Here is a 22,151-nt window from a genome sequence, read left to right as displayed (position 1 = left end):
AATGTCAAATCCCCAAAGGAATAATACATATTTGATACTATTATTGGAACAGCAATACCAGTAATTGCATGAAGTGCTTATATTTAGTATTATTCCTATAGTAAAGGGATTTTATATAAACCTTTCAGTAGAATTATTATGTCAGAGGAAAATGAGAAACAACATCACTCATTATTCATGCAATCAATACACATTTATTGGAGGTGACTATGTGTCAGTCATCAGTCTAAAGGCTGGGGATGCAGAAAAAGGAAGAAGAATAAGGAGGAAGAGGAGAATAGAGTATCTTCCTGCCTTCAAGGAACTCACATTCCAGTTGAAGAGACAGGTATAGCAATTAACTTCAATGCATGTCACACAGCTGTAATAAAAATCCCACCAGTGCCATGGGAATACACTACAGAGAACTATTGATTCTGGCTGAAGGAGTCCTTGCTATCCTTAGTGGCCTGTTGGAGCTGAGCTGCATCTTAAAATTTCAGGATGAAGCACACATTGGGCAGATGGAACAGCATGGTCAAAGGTGTAGCATCAGCAAATAATAATAATAATAATAAATAAAAACATGGCACATTTAGGGAATGGTGAGTGGTTTGTGTAGCTAGAGGTAAGTCTGTCAAACTGCCTAATGTCAAATACTTTGATGGACTAGTTTGAGTCAGAGAAATTTGAGTGATTTTTGAGCAGTATAATTTTACAAAATGAATGTGTTTTACATTATACTCTATAGGGCCAAGGCAATGAGAGTAGGAGACAAAATACTGCATGGAATAAAACTGTCATTCTCACCATGACTCATCTGTTAACTTATGAAAATATACTTACACGAAAAAAATGTAAGAAAATTGCCCATTTCACATGCTTATGGGTAGATTGAACCTAATTTTGTAGCATTAAAACCAATTTCCCTCTGAGAAAACATGTCACAGGGGATGGCATGAACCTTTATCATTATTAATAATATTTGATATTTCGATGTCACCTTTCATCCTGAGATCAGTCCTGTACACATGAGAACAGATAAGCTCCAAGGAAACAGAGATAATATTAATACAGTAAGTCACATGCATTTCTAGCTTCCATATTCCAAGGACTTTCCAGCTGTGCGTTTGTCTCACCTTTAGAAGTTAGTGGATATAGTTGTAAAGAAGTAATTTTTTGTTAACTTGTTATACAAGAAGTCTTAAGGTAGAGTAAGGGCCACATCCTTCTACATACAGCTCTCCTTGGAAGATCAGCTTTTGACATATCCATTCCCCTTTCTTTGGCTTCTTTGCCTGATAATCTCCATTCGGAGTGGAGGACACACCAGCAGTGAGCTGTGTCTTCATGGATTCTTCACCTTCTTCAAAAGAGTAGCAAGTCGTCATGATCATCAACAACTACTACTACTGTTCCTTATAAAGCACTCATTTCAGGCCTGTGTTACTCTACTGTTCTAAGGTGATATACATCACCTTAACTAATTTCACCAACTGTGCAGTAGAACTTTCTGTGATGATGGAGATGCCTCGTATCTGTGCTGTCTAATGTGGTAGCCACTAGCCCCATGCGGCTGAGTACTTGAAATGTGGCTAGTGCTACCAGGAAAATGCATTTTTCTTTCATTTAATTTCAATTAATTTTTATTGAAATAGCCATATGGCTAGTGACTATTGTATTGGACAACACACAGTGGCTTGGGGTTTATTTTTTAAAGAAAATAAAGCTCTGTTTCATCATCAGTAAGGACTTAATGAGGACTGCTGTGAGTGAACGGTTCAAAAATATTCTTGAAGCTACAAATATTTTAAAAGAAGTCCCATATTTTACATTTGGGGAATTTTTATTCCACCCTTCCCTCATCCAGTTAAAATTTCGTTTAAACCATGTCCGTGGAACATTAGGGTAGCATAGAATCATTTCTAAACAAAGAACATTTACAAGAGATGTGGGTGATATCTTTAAATGAAACCTCATTGTCATCCAATCATCCCATGTGGTCAGCAATGATGGAAACTAGTCTATCCATTGAGAACTGGAATTCTAATTACTAATTTCCCAAAGGGAGACATTCACCCCCCCTTATAAAATGGGATGACAAAAGAGGGTTTTATGTTTTGGGTGTCCGTGGAGAAACACAGTTTTCAGATAAACTCTTAATTCACTTTGGGCCCTCCTCTTACTAAAACCACCTCCCCGGGATTTCTCTGGTTTGTGTGTGAAAATATGAGAATAAACTTAAGGTGAAGAAATTGATTAGAAGACTCAATTACATTTCCGCTTAGCCCGCTCAGTAACTTACACTGTTACCACTGTTAGAGAAAGAGAACTAAGTATCCCTTGGTTTGAACCATCTGTCGCGAAAATGTGACATATGTTTGCTTTGTTTACTCAACAACCAAGTGCAAACTGATACACTGAACAAGAAATCCGTGTATGGTGTGACCCTGAGAGTGCACACACGTGTTGAGGAGGGTGCTCCATGAAGGCGTCAATCCTCTCATACCTATCCCTGAGGAACACGTGCATAGATAGGCGTGCAGATCGGAGGGGTGTCCCTTGGTTTTGGGCGCGGGAAGACCCTACAAACAATGCGCAGCACGCATTTGAATGGCTACCGCAACCAAGGGGCGCGCCTGGCTGGTGTGGAGCTGAATGGAGAGCTACCCACCCCCTCCTCTTTCCTCCTCCTTGTCTCCCCGCCCTTAACTCTCCCGCCTCAAACTTTACCCAAAGCCTGTGCCCTTTTCAATTAGCCCCACCTGGCTCAAGAGGAGCGTTTCTTTTCTCTCCTCCGCAGCCCATTGTCTGGTGCAATGGGTTTGCAGATTTGACAGCTGAGCTCACCCAGACTCGATTCAAACTCGGTTTCCCTGAATGATCAACTTGGTATCAGGAAAGATCCCGAACCCAAGCCCTGAGCGGCCAGACCGCCCTCCGCCACTGTTCCATAGACTCCTCTCAGGACCCAGTGTAGGCTTCGTTCCCCTGGGCGCCCCCCGGTGTACGGGGAGAGGACTACGTGTTCCCGACGGGGTAGGGGGGTCAGCAGCACGGCTGAGAACGAGTGGTCCCAGAAATTGGGGCAAAAGGCTGTGTATGTGTTGGGCGTTTCAATTTATTATTATTTTAAAATTTACTCTTGAAACAGCCAAGATGGAGGTTAGCTTATAAATTTCCCAAAGCCAGGTCTGGCGCGGTTTAAATGCAGTGGCCGGGGGTTCCGCTTTTGTCTCCTTGCCCAAGCTCCAGGAGAGAGAGAGAGAGAGAGAGAGAGAGAGAGAGAGAGAGAGAGGAGAGAGAGAGGGAGAGAGAGAGAGAGAGACTGCGTGTGCATGTGTGAGTGCGTGCGCGCTGGCGTGGGTCGGTGCGTGGGCACATCCTGCGATCTCGGCTCCGAGGGTCTGGGTCTGAGTGTGTCTTTAACGCGCCAAGTCTTGAGTCATAGCGCGAGTGACGTGGGGAAAAACTTTGTGTTCGGAAGAAGGGTCTGATTCGATTGCAATAGGACGGAAGAAAGAAAGAGCCCTTGTGCTTTGTGCCCTTTTGTGTCTGAGTGAGTGTGTGTGTGTCTGCGAGAGCGAGGAGGAGAGAGAGGGAGAGAGAGAGAGAGAGAGAGAGTCAGGCAGCACTCGCGGCCGGCTGCATAGCGCTGCGTGTCCTGTGCGCGCGTCCGGGGTCCGGCGCCGAGTCCCACCGCGGACGAGTGTGTTCATCTGCGGCGTCCGTGCGTGCGAGCCTCAGAGGGGGCTGGCGGGAGCGGGAGCAGGAGCAGGCCGAGGGTCCTCAGGCAAAGAAATCTGGCCTCGAAACCCGCTAGCCTCGCTCAGCTTCCGATATCCCTAACCGGCATCCGAGAGCCGGGGGGCTCTGCTCGGAAATCGTCCTGGCCCAACTCAGCCCCTTTGAGCTCTCGAAGATTACCGCATCTTCTTCCTAGCGCAGAGAAGTGAGCCCGGAAAGGGAAGGAAGGGGCGGGGACACCCCCCAAAATAAATAAATAAATAAACAAACTGGCTCCTCGACACAGCTGGACACGGTCGGTTGAGTCCAGGTTGGTGGCATTTGGAGAGTTTTCTCGTTCGGTGGATTTGGGAGCCCATCGCCGCTCCCCCACCCTCCTCTCCCCTCTTGCAGGCGCCCCTCAACTTTGGGGTCCTGGGGCGCGCGCGGCTAGGGGCTGCACCTGCCCCGGCGCTCCAGGGCTGCGGGCCGGTGCGCTCGCCCCGGGCGGTGGCGTTGATGAGCCCGAGTCCCGGGCGAGCCTGTGCGCGGCGCGGACACCGGGGAGGGAGCGGAGGACCCACCGCGGGTAGGGGCGCGCGAGCCGGGTTTCGGCTCCAGCCGGGACGTCGGTTCCCCCTCGCCCGGCTGCCTCAGAAAGGAGGCGAGCCCGGGGAGGAGGGGGAGACGGCGACCGGGGGCAGCGATTGGTGGTTTGGGTGAAGAGGGCCGGCAGCGGAGCGAGCGAGCTGGCTGGAGGAGGGGGCGGCGAACTTCCAGGGAGAAGGGGCTCTTTCTGCGCCAGGGCTGGAGAAAGAGCTGCCGCCGCCGTGTGCTTCGACTCCAGGCAGCTGCTGGCTCCGCTCGCAGCGCTCGGAAAGTAACGTTATTTATTTATTTGCTTGCGTTCAGCCTCTTGGGTTGGACCCGATAGACACCCCTTGGACTTTGGGAGCTCGCTTCCGACCTTTCCAGCCCCTGCCCTGCCCTTGCGGGCGGCTCCCCGGAATACACGTACATGCCCCCACCCCCCGGCGCCCCCTTCCTGCGCCCGGACCCGGTTAGGGGTGGGCCCTCCCCCGGGCGCTAGAAAGTCCCCCAAGGCGGGAGCAGGGGAGGGCAGAGGGGCGGGGGAGGTTCTAGCGCTCTCGGCTCTCATTTCAAAGCGCGCTCTCCCTTCCAGGTTGGGTCAGACCTGAACCCCTAAAAGCGGAACCGCCTCCCACCCTCGCGCCAGCCGCCCGCCGGGAGCTGAGTCGCCGGCGGCGGTGGCGGCGGACGGACCCGGGAGTTTCCTCTCGCACTGGATGGAGCTGAACTTTGGGCGGCCAGAGCAGCGCGGCCGTCCGGGGATCGCTGTATGCTGAGCTCCCTCGGCGAGACCCAGCGGCGGCTCCGGATTTTTGGGGGGGCGGGGACCAGCTGCGCGCCGGCACCATGTTCCTGGCGACCTTGTACTTCGCGCTGCCGCTCCTGGGTAAGTCGAGGCCGCCGCTAGCTTTCTAACCTGCCGAGTCTTTCCGAGGGGTACTCGGGGCAGCCCCCCCCCCAATTGCAGCGCGGTTGCTCTGGGTGTGGGCGAAGTTTCGTTTTGGGGAAGGGGATCTTGAATCCTCAGCACCCTGGGCTTGGGAGGCGGTGATGGCGCGGCACTTGCCCGCAGCTTTTTGTGCTTGGTTTTTATTTTCTGTTCTTTTTAATGGCCTATCCTAGCGGAGAGTTAAGAGGTCCGAGCCCCTCCAGCCCCGGGACCAGCGCTCCTTGCGAGTCCCGGGAGCTCGCGGAGGCGCAGCGGGCAGGTGGGGTGTGGGCGAGCATTGGACTGGCAGAGCAAACTTCGAAGGGAAAACTTTTCCCCGAATAGTGTCTGAGCGCTCCCCGCCCGGCGGGCCGCGGACCAGAGCTCGGCCGCCCCTCGCCCGGCGCCCAGCCGGCAGCCGCCCTCCTCTTCGGAAAGCCCCCGGCTTCCGTCGGGCGGGGCCGAGCGAGCGGCTCCCGGAGGCCGAGCAGCTGCGCGGGCCGGGCTGCCCCGGAGCGGCGGGGCGGGCACGCGCGGGGGGCAGCGCGCGCCCCGGGGCAAACCGCAAACAGCCCGCAAAGCCACGCCGGGCGAAGGCTGGCGTAGCCTGGGAGAGCCGGCGGCCGGAGGTCCCAGGGCGGGAAAATGACTCCCCGGCGTAGAGGGGCGGGCCCGCTGGCTGCGCAGGGCACCGCAGAAGCCTGGGCAGGCACGCGCCCTCGCCCGAGCCGGAGGCTTCGGGTCCCTGCCCAGGCGCCCTCACGCTCCCTCCCCTCCGCCCGCAGACTTGCTCCTGTCGGCCGAGGTGAGCGGCGGGGACCGCCTGGACTGTGTGAAAGCCAGCGATCAGTGCCTGAAGGAGCAGAGCTGCAGCACCAAGTACCGCACGCTGAGGCAGTGCGTCGCGGGCAAGGAGACCAACTTCAGCCTGACATCGGGCCTGGAGGCTAAGGACGAGTGCCGCAGTGCCATGGAGGCCCTCAAGCAGAAGTCTCTCTACAACTGCCGCTGCAAGCGGGGTATGAAGAAGGAGAAGAACTGCCTGCGCATCTACTGGAGCATGTACCAGAGTCTGCAGGGTACGCGCCGACCGTCCTCGCCCCCCACCCCACCCCACCCCCACCCCTCACCCCTCACCCCACAAAGGCAGGCGGGCCCCTCGGCCGGGTCCGCTGACCTCATCCTCTCCTCGCTTCTCCCCAGCTGCAGAATGAGGACCTTTCATTGGCCCCCAGGGACAGCGGCAGCTGGTGTTTGCTGCCTCCCGAGCAGCATTGTTGGGGCCTGGTTGTTGGAAAACCCATGAGGGGGTGGGGGACACCCCCCCTCCCCGGGCCCCGCTGACCTCTCTGAAACCTGGTCAGAGCATCCGAGCGGGAGCCCGTTAAGGGACAGGGCAGGAACTCCAAACTTCTCTCCAAGGAGAGCTTCAGAGGATAAGAATACAAAGACTTGTCCTGAATCCTGTCCGGAGTTTCTCCCCTTTCTTCTTCCCTTCTGTCTATTCTGACATAAGATAAAGAATTAAGAATAAAAGGTCCAGTAGACTCTATTCTGTCTTTACCCTCATCAAACCTGATCAAAGGCAGAAAAGCCATTTGTCATCTTAGATTAGCTGAGTCTTGAACCAGCTGGTGTGGTTCAGCCTTGGTTAACACAGAAGTGGCTTTGAGAGAAAAAGGGCCACTTGTCACAACCGTCCATTCCAGTGGGAATTTTTTGGTCCTCGTGTGCCAGAGGTGGCTGGTGTTTGTAAATCTAACACAGCCATCCAGTGCATTCATTCTCCACGGAGACACCAAACATTTGTAACATACAGATTTGACCTCTCAGCTGCCTCCTACTTCAAAACCTATTACAATGAAAACCTATTTCAGAGGCTGTTTCATAACCAGCATCCCGGCTTTCTGGCCACATGCTACATTGAGGGGCAAAGAAATGGGGGCCTCCTTTGGGTCACTTTTCTTCCATTGGCTCCCGGAGGTAAGCTGGGCTGGTGACATCACTGGTTCCTTCCTCTCTTATTTCATTCCTTTGCAAAGAGTAGGAGAGTTTTCTGGCAAGATCAGGCTGGGTTGCTCTCCAGTGTTTTCATGGCACTCTGGGGAGAGGAAGGACAACAAAGGCAGAGGGAATGCAACATAACCATGGCCAAATAGATGCATTTGAGACCTTTGAAAGTTTCAGCATCTTTTTGTTACACAATCATAACATCGTTAGAATTTAGATTCAGTAACAAAAACTCTCTGAAATATGTCCGCTTTCCAGATCTAAGCCCCACCGTTCTGTTGTTTTTAGGAAATGATCTGCTTGAAGATTCCCCTTACGAGCCAGTTAACAGCAGATTGTCTGATATATTCCGGGTGGTCCCATTCATACCAGGTAAGCAGATTCATGCTTCCACTTGGATGCCTTTGCCTGCTTGAAATCCATTGGCTTGCATTCTCTTTGGCTCTCAGAGAGCGTCTAAGTAGATAGTTGAATGGTACAGCATTTCTGGGAAATTAGAAATCGGATGATGATAATGAAGAGGCAGAATGCCTAGAGATGATTGTATGACTTGAAAGTAATTCTAAATGAAGTAATGTGGTGCAGTGATTTGAAAGAGGTTGGAGGGAGGTGACTTGGTTGAACTTTTTTTTCCACATTGAAATATGATTGGCTAGCTCTTGCGTAGGGACTTCTGTCTGTAGGTGGCAATCATACTCCCTTCTTGCTACCTACCATTCACAGCGCCTCCCTGCAAATGGGATCCCTGTCAGTGATGCCTCGTACTTTATGAGACTTCTGAAGATAATCTTAGATTGTTGAAGAGTTTCAGATGGACTCACTTGTCTGCCTTTGATTTAAAAGCTTCAACTCTACCATTTGTTAACAATTCTATTTATATTTTTATTTTTATTTTTTTTAAAGATTTTATTTTATTTATTTGACAGAGAGAGAGAGAGACAGCTAGAGAGGGAACACAAGCAGGCGGAGTGGGAGAGGGAGAAGCAGGCTCCTGGCAGAGCAGGGAGCCCGATGCGGGGCTCGATCCCAGGACCCTGGGATCATGACCTGAGCCGAAGGCAGACGCTTAACGACTGAGCCACCCAGGCGCCCCAACAATTCTATTTTTAATTTGTCCTGAGCAAGTGTGTGCGTGTATCAAAGAATGTCTTACTTCCCCAGTGGCCCTTTAAAAAGTGGTCTCGCTTCCCATGGTTTGTTTTGTCTGTCTTTGCGATTCTACGTTTGTTTTGGAAGTGAACTTAGTTTCAGAATTAAGTTTTTCATAACTCTGGCATTCAGACAGCCCCATAAATAATGAGCAAGTCAGTAATTTCTCTTAATGACATACAGATTCCAAACTGATATTGTCTTTATTTGTTTACACTTAAGACATTTTCTCAAGTATATACAGCCACAAATGATATGTTTTGTTGGTGGTTGTACATGGGGGTGAATGTTGAGTTTTAATGAGATGATGGTTTGTTACGGGTGAGAGTGTTCTGGTGTTCTAAACATTTTCTGTTTTCCTGCAGAAAGCCATAGAATCAAGGGTATATGTAAATACTGATATTATGTGTCAGTGTATTATACATACATTCATTGACTCACAGACATCCAATGAGTACCTAATACGTTCTAGCCATTGGGATTTTGGCGGTGAGCCAGACAGATGTCGCCCCTGCCCTCGTGAATCTTCGAGACAGCCAGCAACTGGCATTTATTAAGCCCCTATTTTATTCCAGGCACTGTGTTAAGAACTTTTTTTAAGATTTTATTTATTTATTTATTTGAGAGAGAGATCAGAGGGAGAGAGACAAGCAGACTCTGCGCTGAGCATGGAGCTCAGTGTAGGGCTCAATCTCACGACCTGAGATCATCATCTGAGCGGAAATCAAGAATCAGATGCTTAACTGACTGAGCCACCCAGGCGCCCCCGTGTTAGCAATTTTTTATCATTAACTTAGATAACATGTGCATCTTGGGTATTATTATTTCGATTTTAGGAATGAAGCAATTGATGCAGTGTGAAGTTAAGAAACCAGCCCAAGATCACAAAGCTCATGATTAACGAAACCAGAATTTAAACCCAGATTTGTTTGATTCTGAGCTTTTGTAACATCTGCCCCTTGTTACCCAGAGTGTGGTCTTTGGACCAGTGGCATGGACATCACCTGGGAGTTGGTTAGAAGTGTGGAATTTCAGGCTCCATCCCAGACCTGCTGAATCAGAACTTAATGTTTTAAGAAGATCCCTGGGCTGGGTGCTTCATATACACATGAAGCTTGAGAAGCATTTCTCTACTTTATTCTGTTTCTGGTTCAGAGGAGAAGTGTGTGTGTGTATGTGTTTTGGGGTAAGATATAAGGGTTTAAGTTTAGTATCAGAGGCATTCATATATTATCCAAATAATGCTGATAATTTCCACTCCGGAGCCCTGCTAATGCTCCCTCCCCATCCCCTTGGTCCAGCTGGGGCAGTGTCTCAAGTACTGGAGGAAAGATGCACAGACTCATCTGAGCTCTCACAGGGGCAGGTCTTTAGGAGCTGGGGTGGGATGTGGCCATGGCGTACCAGGAGTGAACCTGGCCTTCCTAGTGCTTGGAGGGGTAGTGCCTCTTGTCTGCTGCCTGCCCCCCGGAAACCTTATTCCTTAGTTTTTGTGCTGATGCTTGGAGATCGGATATGAGCCTTCCCGTGGACAGTGAGAGTGAGAACGCAGGCTAGGAGGAAGGCTTAATTGGGTTTTAGTTTCAGAACTGCTGGGGACTATAGGACTGCAACAGACTCATTTTCCCTTTCTGGTGCTCTCTTTTCTTGGTATAATGGGACCACGGGAGTAAATAATCTTTAGTCCTTAACAGGTCACGATTCTGAGGGAAGATTGAGGTCACCTCCAGAACCCATTTACTGTGCTCTTCAATTGTGTTTTCAATCCTTGCATTCATTCTACAGTTAAAATGGCTTGGTCATTCTCAGATACCCCTGGCTTGCCTGAAAATCTTCTATGAATATTGGGAATTCTGCATATGGACCAAGTTTCACTCATTCATTTTCTTGGGTCCCTTTCTCAGCCAGGTTTCTTTTCATAGCAAATATGACCCTGACTTTGTGAGACCTGTCCTGCTGAGAACCCAGAAGTCATAATGAATTAATCAGAGCCAGGAAGGCCTTGTCTGGAGCTACATTTTATCTCTCAAGGGCATTGAATTTAGGTTCCAGCACTAATGAGCTTTGACCTCTGACAGTGACGGTGTTCCCTAAGTGGGTATAGGGAAGCCAAATGGAACCTTGAGAGGTTTTAAGTCATTGAATAATGCATATTATCCAGTTTGGCATTTGTAGAATAAGGAAGGACAAAGGAGCAGGATGATAAATGTTGCTTTTCGTGGTTTGATTCTGAGTTTCTAGAACATCTCTCCTGCCTTCAAAATCTCTCTGAGGAAACCAGGACAACAGGGCCTCTGTCTTTTACAGATATGGTAGCAATCAGAGTTTCCATATTTGGGTTTCTTTGCCCAATGTGAGGTGAATGTTTATCCACATACATTAAGTGTGAGCTGAATTGTCTCACTGAACAAGGCAGGTTTGACGTTCTTGTGTTTCCATTTTCTTTGGACTCCTCAGAGCTGTGGGCTCCTTTGCCATTGTTTACTTGATCACCAGTTAAAAAGCCATATTGAGGTGCTGTCAGTAGCCTGACAGGAGCAAGGAAGGGAACAGAAATGAGATAGAGTCTCAAACCTGTCATCTCTGTTCTGAAGCCTGAGCGGCAGGAAGGAAATCAAACAGCCGAGTCAGGTGAGAATTGGGGAATTGCAGGAGCACAGCCCTTGTGGAAATGCATCGGTAGAAGCATTTGGCCTTGAAAGCACTTTTAAGGGCTCGAGGAGGGGCCTTCGTTGTGGGTTGATGCCATTGTGGTTTTTAGGGGTCTCAAACAGGAAGAACCAGGCAGTGAGTGGGAGCGTACAAAGGAAAGAGGGAGCCAGTGCAAGAGGATGTTGGAGGAGAGGAGAGAACACGGAAAAGGGTCTTGGGAGCCAAGAGGGCAGAGCTGTGTGGGCACATGGAGGCTCAGAGGACAAAGCCACCACGTATGTTTCACATCTGCTATGACCCTCTGCTCTTTAACCTTGCCTTTTCTTCTCTGTGCAAGTTCTAGAAGCAGCAAGAAGTAAATAGTGATTCGAAAGGGAGATGAACCTGTTGGCCATGTTTTTGGACTCTCTGGAGGGGGAGAGCAAAGTAGCAAAAAATTTTGAAAATACAGTGGGTGCCAAGAAGAGTCTGAGGATGGAGGATCAGAAGGGGATATAAGCACCTCTATGGCAACGAGAGAAAAAAAGAGGGCTCCAGGGTTTAAAAGTATTGACTGGGTGGTTGGATTTTGTAGAGAGGAGTCAAGAGAGGCCAGGCCTTTCTCAAAAATAACCAGAGCCGATGGTATTGCAAACGAGAAGCGAGATGGATGTGGGGAAAGAGGGGCATTAGGATTTGAACATGCTGACTCTGGTTTGGTAAAAGATGAAGGTCTAACTCTCTGCCTCTCTCATCATTTCCTGCCAAGTCCTAGGAATGGCTTAGACCTTCCCAGGAAGCCATAGGATCTTGACATCGGTTCCCACGCAGTTGGAAATAGTTTGCTTCAGTAGGAGATGCCCCTAAGCACTCTTTGGAGTATGGCCCCTTTCTCTGAATAATGCTGTGAATAATTAGCCATGTTTAGCATTTCCGTTTTAATATGCCATCATACTTATGTCACTATGAAAAAAAAAAAGCTTTCTTAAAAATTTTACATGTTGAAGAAGAGTCTTATAAGGTCCTGTGCTGTCTTGTCAAATCAGGACCACAGAGAGAAGTGTTTGTAAATACCAGCTACTGGGGTATGTGGTGGTCCTTTGCCTTCCACTCAGCTTTCCAAAACCCCTCTAATCATGTTGTCCCAATAGGTGAGAATCCCCGTTGGTTCCTTGTTCCCTGTCCTGACATATGGTAAACTCCTCCCCAGGCCAGATCGTGCCTGCCTTCCTTCTCTAAGCCCGTCACCCCCCGTCCACTCAGGCTCACTGAGCAATCCATTCCCCAAGCATTTCACGTGTCTTCACTTTCCTGTGCCTTTGCTCATGCTCTTGCCTCTGATGGGGAAGTCTCTGTTAGTTCCCCAAGACCTAGACCCAATTTCATCTCTGGGGCCATGCTGGAATTCCCCCAGACAAGCACTTCCACTCAAGACGCTTTCGTGCTGCGTTTTGTTCTTGCCTTCACGATAGCTGTTGATCACAGGGTATTGAGAGGACTCACGTATATGTCTATCTTTCGCACTGGAAAGCTGGGGGACCTGCTCGCTATGCGGGGTGTATGCTTAGCCTGGAGCCTTCTTCCTGTTCCTGAGTGGTCACCTCGTTAACCATGGGTGCTTGAATATCAGAGAAGGGCTGTAGAGATCCAGTCTAACCTTCTGCTTTCACAGAAGGGAAGCCCAGAGAGAGGAAGTGTCTTGGCCGGGGCCACAGTGCTTGAGGGTAGCCCCGAGGACTTTGCTAGAACACAGCAGTGACTTCGGGGAGGCCAGTGTTAGCCTCTTTCTGTTCTGCGTGCTCTCTGGACACATCATCCATTCCTGGGACTGCTGCTCCCACTTAAACTGAAGACTCAGAGCCTTCCCTCCTATTCTAGCCTCTCCTGAGCTCTCAACCGGCATTTCCAGCTGAGTCCTGGCCAACTCTGCCTGGATGTAGCTCAGTTACTTCAAACCCAGCACATCCAAAACGGTTCTCACCATCTCTCCCTCTTCTCTCCTTACACCCTTCTCTTCCCGAACCTTCTGTCTTACATATGGCATTGTCTGCCTGAGTTATAAACTTCGGGGTTTCTGCCCGCCCCCCCTCCCCGTACCATTCTCATTCCTTCAGCTGGATCCATCACCAAGTCTTCTGAAGTCCACCTGCTGTGTTCTGAGTTGCTCTCCTCTCTCCATTCCCTAAATGTACTCATCTTATCTCTCACTTGAACTTTGCATTGACCTTCTTCCTGGCGTCCCCGTGTCAAGTTCCTCCCAATCCAGCCTGGCCTCCTCATTGGCAGGCCTTATCTTAGCACCCCAGTGACTTAGAAGAACTGTCAGGCTTCAGTCTTCTTGCAGAGATTGTTCTACTAAGTGACCTTGCGTCTCCCCCTAGCCGCCCTGTGTCCAAACAAGCCAGCTAGCCACCTGCTGTCCCACCAGTGCCCTGGGCAGCTTCGCGCCTCCAGGCCTTTGCGCACGCCAGTGCGGGGAGAAAACACGTGCTTGGGGTCTGCCGACCTGTGGGCATCCTAGCCCTACCACTCCCTTCGTCTTGGGCACCTCACTCGAGCTCAGTGTGCCTCAGGCTCCTTGGATGTAAAACGAAATGAAGGTCATTCCTTTACAGGTTCTTGTGGATTCGAAGATGCTGTATGTAAAATACTAGGCCCCGAAGCATCCTTGGCCCCCAGTAAGTCTCAGTCACAGCCACGCTAGCTGTTGGCTGGCTCCTGGCTCCAAGACCAGGACTCTTTTCAGCAGAAAACTTATTTCCTGATCATGGAACAACGAAAGGATGGCAATCCTGAGCCTTCTGGAAGGCTGTTCATAAACGACCATGGACAAAAATGAAAAATCTAGCCTTTCTCTAAAGGGCCCTGGAGGAAAGTCCTGCCTCTTGATAACCCCGTTTGAGTCTGAACTTCCCTTTGGGGAAGGTCTTCCTTATTCCTGCTCTGAATCCCCCTGTTCCTTTGGGCCCCGTTTTTACGCTCTTTTGTCAGAGTGAGTGTGTTGCAGCTGGTGATCACGCGGGGTGGGGGCTCTTCCTGTGCTTAAGGATTCTTGTGATCAGCTTTCCCTTCTCAGCTTGACTGATTCCCATTCTTCCAACCTCTCCTCATAAATCTGCTCTCCAGCGCCCCTCCTAGCAGGAAGAATTACTGCTCCCTGAGAAGGGCATGCCTTAAACCCGGGAGAGGCGTCCATCTCCACAGGCTGTGCTATGTCCACTTACATACTTTTGGTTCGAATTCTCTCCCCTCCAGTCCCTCAGCACCTCATTTTATTTTATTTTTTTGTAGAATAATAAGAAATTACAAATAGGTTTAAAAAAGGAAAAGGAAAATTTAAATCACCCCTAGTCACACCTCCCAAAGATAACCACTGTAAACATGCTGATATGAAACTTCCCAGAATTTTTTCCTTTATATATGAATATGTGTATATATGTGTGTGTGTATATATACACACGTCTTTTTTTTTTTTTTTACAAAAATAAAGTCATAGGCTACACATACTTTCTGATTACCTGCGTGATGATCTGAGGAATGTGTGTCTTCTTGTATCACTGACTATGTCCCAAAGGTAAATTTTGTTACTTAGATTAACTGTCAACCTCGAGAAGTTTCATGGATAAAACAGCAGGTCACTCCAGTGGGAAGATACTTACGGCCAAGGCCTGGATGTTCCAGGGAAGGCTGTGAAGGTAGAGACAATCAAATATTTTTGCATAGCGTGACCGTGGGTCCTGTTACCAGAAGAGGGGAGATAAAACATCCATGAGTGACAGGTAATTGCATGAACCGAAGATTGTTACAAGGTGCAAAATTATTTATAGCCAGTAGGTCTGTCCTCATTCCTTCTCCTTAGTCCTTAGAGGTATTTCTTTCTGCCATCTCTTAATTTTTCTGCTGTCCAAGCTTATTCTTTCCAAAGGATGTCCTTTCTTGGTTCTCGGGGATATAGTACTGATTGGCAGAAGAAGGTGTCAAATCAGGATTGTTTGGTCCAAGGAGCACTGGTCTGGGAGTCAGGAGACCTTGGGCAAGTGTCTACCCTTCCTATAAAAGGAGAGGTAGCCACTCCTTTTATAAAATGACAGCAGTGGACTAGAATGATCTTTCACATATTTTCCTTCCTTTTCCAAGGACCTGCGTATTGAATCTTGAATTATTTTCAGACTTACTGTTTTTCTTTCGAACATTGTCTTCATACCAAAGAAACTTGTGATCTTGGTATATATATTTTTCACATTAAGAACACTTATAAAGCATGATTTATTCAATATACACCTTACTTGAACCAGAATGTGTTTAAGGCATCTCGTTTGGATACATGGAAGAAGATGAAACAAAATAAGAAGTAAGTGGGAAAAATAGGGACAAGGGGAAAATGAGATAGGAAAGAGAAAAACGAAGCCAGGAGCGAGTTCAGTAGACACAGTGCGTGTCAGAAGATTATATTTAAACAAATTAAATGATCAGAAGTGCCTTGTTTGTTTTACAAAGGGATAAATAAAATCACTGGGTTATAGATGCAGTAGGACTTTTGGAGGTCATTCTAGTCCAATCCCTTTATCCTACTGATAAGAAAACTGAGAGTTCCATAAATTTCTAGGGCAGTAGAACATAAATTGTGCAGGACATTGATGACAAGTAAAATTAGGTGTGTGTTTGTTTTTAAATTGATATTCGAAACTCTCCACATCCTGGCATTTCCCCACCTCCTTTAAATTGTCCTTCACCTATTCAGGTCTGTGCACCCGTTGGGAAGGCACTCTTGGTTTTTATGCAGTTAGGGTGAGAACCACAGCCATTGACTTTAGTTAAGGGGATTGTTGTCTGATTGTTGTTTTGGAATTGTTTCAGAACAAGGGTTAATTAATAAGTCTCTGTTTGGCAACAGGAACCAGGAGCCAGAACGTTAATTTTCATATTTTTTGGCCCCCTTCAGAGTCATCTGCAAGGGAAAGCGAGAAATTATTTTTTGTTGTAAGCCCTCCCAGCCTTCAGATTAAAAAAAAAATTAATCTTTCATCTGGAATTTTTTGTTAAAGAAGCTAACCACTTCCCGTAATTTAGAGACTCAGCTAGCTGGGTCAGTGATGAAAACGAATGGGTGATTTGCATAAGGGGCTAATTTATTATGTCCCCTGGGCATTTCTTTCATCTCTTTCCATTCTAATTAATGTTCTAAGAGGGTCTATCACCATATCAGAAATTAGGGGTGAAAGTAGCCATTGTTAACCTTTATTCTTACGATTTTTTATCTTCTGTGATCTTTTAACCATTTTCTTTTCATAGCCAAGAATTTACAGAGTTAGGGCTGGGGAGTGTATGGAGAGGGGGTTTCGGAGAGGGGGTTTCAGGGCTGGGCTCTTTTATGATCTTTATTCAAATAGTAGGTTGTTGTAAAAAATAAAAATGACTCAGGATAGCTCTCCAACCACAGAGGGAGTTGCCAGGCCTACAGAAGCGTACAACCATGGTGCAGAATTGTTTCTAAATTCAAGTCCCCTAAAAACCCATATAAACATGTATATACACACGCAGAGTTATAGATGTGTTTGTACATCTGCCTGTTCATGTCTGCGTGTATTGATAGTGCGGGCGTGAAAGTGGCTATCTGTATTATTAAACATTTTGCCTCAAAAAGATCTTCCTTGACGTGTTTTAGTTGGTTCTGGCTGTGACAAAGGCAGCTGTGTGTGAGAGAGTGTGACACAGCTGAAGAAAGGCAAGAGAACAAGCAATTTCTTCGAAAATCAATTGCAATTTACTCCTACTAAATTGGCTCAAGGTCCGCCCCGTCCAAGCATTAGCATATGACAGACTTTTAATCATTTGGTCAAATGGCCTATTTTTGGTCAAACCACAGTTCCCTCAGGGATTCTGCCTGTCAGTCCCAGAGCTATGTAATCTTCGGACCTGCACTCTTTTTAAAGGGGAGGTAGGTGTGGGGAGAGGAGTACCCCTGGAGAGTCCTGCTGAGTGCCCTGCACTGCCCAGCCTATCCATGGGCATGATTTCCTTTTGGTCCCCGACTACACTAAAAGCTAGGTATTATCTCTGATTTCCAAGGAGGAGACCTGGGTTCAGAGAGGTTGAGTAGCTTCCCCAGGGCCACACAGCCCATGAGTGGAAGAGTTCAGATTCGCATTTTGCTCCCGCATCTCTTTCTGCTGTTAGGTGACGAACTTTTAAACACAGAGCTGGGATCCTTTATGTGGATCTTAAAGTGAAGATATCTAGCCTTTGTCTCACTCCTTAATTCCCAGTTTTTCTTTCTCTGTCTTCCACCTTAAAACGCTGTTTGACAAAGGGCTTCTAATGTTGAAATAGAAGCCAGTATCTGTTATTTTAATATTTATCCCTGCATTCTGTTGGGTTCTTAATTGACAACCGAAATCCAGAACACGCACGCTATTAAAACCATTCCTGCGGAACTGCAGAAATATTAACCAAAGAAGCAATTTCTGGATTGTATCTTTTTTCATTTCAGTGTGAGAAGGAAGGCTTCTAAAGTAGAGCAGAATGCCTAGGGCCATTTTTTGTCATGTTGTCATATAAATAGCATTACACAGTGGTAAAGAAAGGAATACATAGTTTAGTCCCACTTTAAGGTGACCTAATATGCTATTCATTTGTCTTCCACCATGCTGGTACCCCTTTCCTTTACGTCCCTCTGAATGGTCTAAGAAGCACCATGCCGACTGTTATTTCTATTACCCTTTGCACATTATCGTTTGGTATACAGTTAATAATGTATGAAAATAAGTATTGATTGCATTCTTTGTCGGAACAGGCCAGCAGGTTTCTTAAAGCCCATGTTTATGAAATGTTTCATTGATCCCTGTTACTATGAGTTTCAAATAAACTCTTGATGAAGAAGATACCAGGAAATCTGTGCATTCTGGAGAGCCCTCATTGGAACCACTGTTTTCTTGCACTCTTGAGCGTGGCAAGTGGCATTTTGAATGAAAAAAGGAGTGACTGGACTGAAACTCTAAACATAATCCCAATGAGACCTCAAGAGAAATAAAAATCATAATAACTTCAACAGCTGTGAGAGGTAATGAGCTAAGTGTTTCCATGGAATACCTTGTGTCAGCCTTATTTAATAATAATTGTGTCTTAGGGCGCCTGGGTGGCTCAGTCGTTAAGCGTCTGCCTTCGGCTCAGGTCATGATCCCAGGGTCCTGGGATCGAGCCCCACATCGGGCTCCCTGCTCGGCCAGGAGCCTGCTTCTCCCTCTCCCACTCCCCCTGCTTGTGTTCCCTCTCTAGCTGCCTCTCTCTCTCTCTCTCTGTCAAATAAATAAATAAAATATTAAAAAAAATAAAAAAATAAAAAAATAATAATTGTGTCTTAGCCGCACTGGATGGATAAGGAAACTGAGGTCCAAATAAGAAAACTGTCAAAGGGCACACATCTAAGAGTTGGTTGAGCCACATTCTCATCTAGAAAGTCTGGCTCCAGAATCCGTGCTATAGCACTCATTTGCAAATACATAACAGGAGAGATAGTCTTGGGAAAGTTAAGTGCACAAACTGCATGAAGGATTATCATGCATTTTGTACTGAGTGATATATATACATATATCACTCATATATATGTGTATATCTATAATGCATATATTTATTTTGGAATAAAGAGAAGAATTGATCAGTTTCTATGACCTCTGTCAATTTTCAGTATTTCAGTGTGATGGAATGACATTTCTGCCAGATTCATTTATCTGATATTTATTGAGAACTTACTATGAGCCTAGTGTGAAGCCTAGGTGATTCAGGGGTAAATAGGACCTTCTTTTTTTGTTTAGGAATAAGTATAACAGTAGAAATTAATGATGCAGAGTGGTAGGTGAATGAGCAGAACTTCACCAGGCTCACATAGAGCCTCAAGGAGAGAATAACTGACTTGATGGGGTTGTGGGTCAGAGGAGGCTTGCTGAAGGTGACTTGGGGCCGGCTTTTGAGGGATGGATAGGAGTTTGGTAAGGAGGGATGGCTGGGGGGTGGTATTCTAGGCAGAGGCAACTGCGTGGGCAAAGGCATGGAGTGTCCAGGGTGCTGGAAATAAGTCGCTTGCTGTGGCTGGAGCCCTAGGTACAAGCAGTGGTGGAAGGAGAGCCAGGCAGAGAGGCAGGGTTGCCACACTCAGGGGTGGCCTTTGCCTCAGCAGAACCGGAGAAGGATGATGGCTGATGTATCTCAGCATTGCTGCATTTTTAGGCTGAATCCTATGGAATTGCCATTTTTGTAGGCCAGCATGGCAGAAAAGCAGAAATTGCATGTGGTTCGACTTAGTATAGTTTTGTGTCATAAAAACATGCACAGGGCTCTGGATGCTTCTAGACTAAGATATGACATAGGCCCACTGAGAATGAGTAACTTCTTATCACACGAGGTACCCTTTGGGGAAGTAACAAATGGGGCCAGGAGCACTGTGCTGTTAGCCTCAGTCCCTAGTGGACTCAGGGCAAGTGTAAGTCAGGTTCAGGAGTCTTACCTTCTTGGAGCGGGGGACAGAGGCACGAGGCTCCAGAATGCAAGGACCAAGTGCACACAGCTCCCCATTTAGATGCCAGAGGTGGGCAGAGGAGTCAGGAGTCAGCGAGACTGCCTGGGCCTCACAGGGTGGTCCTGGGAAGGTGGGTGGGGGCAGGGGGGGGAGCAGATGACAGCAGAGCAGACAGGTCCCAACAGGAGTGAGTGCAGGACGCAGAGTGGTCTGGAGCCAGGTCCTGAAGGGTCTTAATGGTCGTGGTAGGAGAGAACGTCACTGCAGATTGTTCCTTAGACATTGAGTTACCTGGCCAGTGAAAGGGGGCCTGTCCTGGTGGGCAGTGGCAATGTGGACAGTCTGGGACCCCTGAGAGGAATGAGTCTCCACCTGCCCTTCTATAGCCTCCCGGTCCCAACCCCAGTGCTGCCCTCTGTCCTGGGCTCAGGATGGGACAGTGGCTCAGGCTGTCCTCCTGGCTGGGAGGGATGGCCCTGTCCAGCCTCCCTGTGGCCCTTTGGAGCCTTGATGGATAGTCCCTGTTTGGAGGACTCCACGTGTGGGCTGGCTTTTTCATTTGTTTGCGACATATCATTTTATTCTTCTGGCTCTCTGGTCCTGGGTCTCACTCAGCTGTTTTCTGCACCAGATTCTCAACTTGCTTCAGAACCTTTTGCAAGACAGTGAATAAAAACTCAAAGATTCTAAATGCAGGGAGTTGTCTTAATTGAAAGAGATGCCCGCTCACCCTGGGGCGCGCCTGGTGAGGGAAGGATGGGGAAGGAGGGCTGCTGGGACTGCAGCCAGTGATGACTGTAGCTCCCAGAGCTGGTTCCGAAGAAGTGACTGAACCCTCTCTTATGTCCTTTCTTGAGCCCCCGCTGTGTTTACAACATTGTTTTAAAGCTGTTTTTGGAGCAGGAGCAGGGAGAGATGGTGCTGCCCTTTTTGGCTGCAGGCTGATCTCCGGGTAGGAACGCGCCCAGAGCTGGGCAGCACGTTCCCACATCAAGACTCACCTCAACCATCTGCGTTCATTCCAGAGATTGGGGTGGGGCTGGGGAGAGGCAGGAGATGAGGTCCTGATGATCCTGGGAAATCATGAAATGCAGGAGAGCAGTGGTAAAGAGCAAAAGTCTGGGGGCTAAGCACACCCAGATTTGATTTCCACGTTCCCAGCACTTACTAGCTGTGGGACCACAGGCAAATAGTTACTTCCTCCGTTCTAGGTCCTGTATCTGAAAATGGGGACCATAATAATATTATCCAATTCATAAGGTTATTGGAGGTAACACTTAGGAAGAGTGCTCGGAAGTGCTCAGTAAATGGTGGCTGAGTGACTGCCAGTCTCTGATTTTAATGGGTACACTAACCCCCTTCTTCCTCCTCTCCCAATTTATTAGCGTGAGGCAGGAATAGGAGATTATTTGAGTGGATGTAGATCTCTTCTGCTCTGAAACAATAAAAGGAAAAAGACAAGGAGACATCGATAACCACACCTGAAATGAAGATCATCGATTCAGTTCTGTTCAAAACATGGATTATCTCCTCTAAAATAACAGGAGTCATGTTCTTGGAGACCTTACCCTGGGCCTGGCGCTGTACTAGCTGCTGGGGAATGGTGGAGAACCTGAAAGAAGGTTCAGAGCAGAGTGGAGTGCCATGGAGGGAGGGGGGGAGGAGAAGGAAAGATGAAGGGAACTCGATGGAGGACAGAAAGTTCTGGAAGGAGGTGGCAAGGACTACTGTGGTGCAGGGATGTGGGGAGTGGATTCCAGGTGAGCCAAGGCACATTGGTGGGGAAAAAAAAGGTGTTCGTCCAGCATGGGAAATTTACATTGGATATGCTAGCCCTGTGTTGAACGGATGTGAGTGTGGTGAAAACCTAGTGGGTTTTATTATTATTATTATTATTATTATTATTATTCTCAAGAATGTTTAAAAAATGTAGTGTTTGCAAACAAAGTAGAAACAGTCGAAGCATTGTTTTCTATTAGTGGTATAGGGTTCACTGGCTATGGGTACTTTTTCATTCTTGTCTTCCAAATTGTAATTTTAAAAGATGAGGCATTTCATATTCAAGAGTTTCTTTTGTCTGAAATAAATTATTCATTTCTACCCAGTTTCAGAAACAATGAACATAATACTTAATGCATCACAATTAAGTGAGTGTAGTTTCATATAAAATTATTTCTATGCATTTTGGTGGCAAACAGAGCAGTGTATTCTATATCTTGTCGACATTTGTTCCTCATAAGCAAAACATAAAGAAGTAGAGACTCAGAAATGCATTTTTTTTTTTTTCCCTCTCTCGGTGGAGGAGGGGTAACTTTAGACCGAAGCAGCCTTGTTTTTGACATTCCACAGCTGTTGGTGGCTACCTCGCTCTGCAGAGAAAGTGAACTTACTGCTTCTATACTGTGCATGGGGTCAGGTGGGGGTCAGAATTCTTGAGCAGCACCCTTCATCCCAGCCCCCTTTGTCTGGGTTTGAGATCTTTCTAGAATGTCTCGTAGAAGGGCATTTGCTGGGGATTTGCTGGCCTGGATTTGCTGGGGACGACTTCCTTTTGGGTTTGGTGGCAACTGCTTTTTGAATGCTGGCTGGTTTATCATGTGGATCTTCACCAGGGATCCGGCTCTT

At 47.6% G+C, this 22,151-nt stretch overlaps 1 protein-coding gene across 3 annotated transcripts in view; it reads left to right on the top strand.

The window, feature by feature from the left end:
• The first annotated feature begins 3,626 nt into the window (after positions 1 to 3,626).
• The window catches only part of GFRA1 (GDNF family receptor alpha 1), a 222,076-nt gene continuing 203,551 nt past the window's right edge, over positions 3,627 to 22,151 (top strand). For 2 of the 3 annotated variants that reach the window (XM_032422965.1, XM_032422963.1), the window contains exons 1-4: positions 4,446 to 4,585; positions 4,889 to 5,182; positions 6,010 to 6,303; positions 7,523 to 7,606. In XM_032422965.1, the coding sequence (XP_032278856.1) occupies positions 5,143 to 5,182; positions 6,010 to 6,303; positions 7,523 to 7,606 (418 nt within the window). In that variant the 5' untranslated portion in view covers positions 4,446 to 4,585; positions 4,889 to 5,142. Of the gene's footprint in view, positions 4,037 to 4,445; positions 4,586 to 4,888; positions 5,183 to 6,009; positions 6,304 to 7,522; positions 7,607 to 22,151 lie in introns of those variants that run through there. The other variant, XM_032422964.1, reaches the window with a different exon arrangement.

Source organism: Phoca vitulina, unplaced genomic scaffold, assembly GCF_004348235.1.
Source record: "Phoca vitulina isolate PV1807 unplaced genomic scaffold, GSC_HSeal_1.0 scaffold28, whole genome shotgun sequence".
Classification (NCBI taxonomy): domain Eukaryota; kingdom Metazoa; phylum Chordata; class Mammalia; order Carnivora; family Phocidae; genus Phoca; species Phoca vitulina.
The sequence above is the reverse complement of the archived record's forward strand: the minus strand, read 5'-3'. Positions and strand labels throughout refer to the sequence as shown.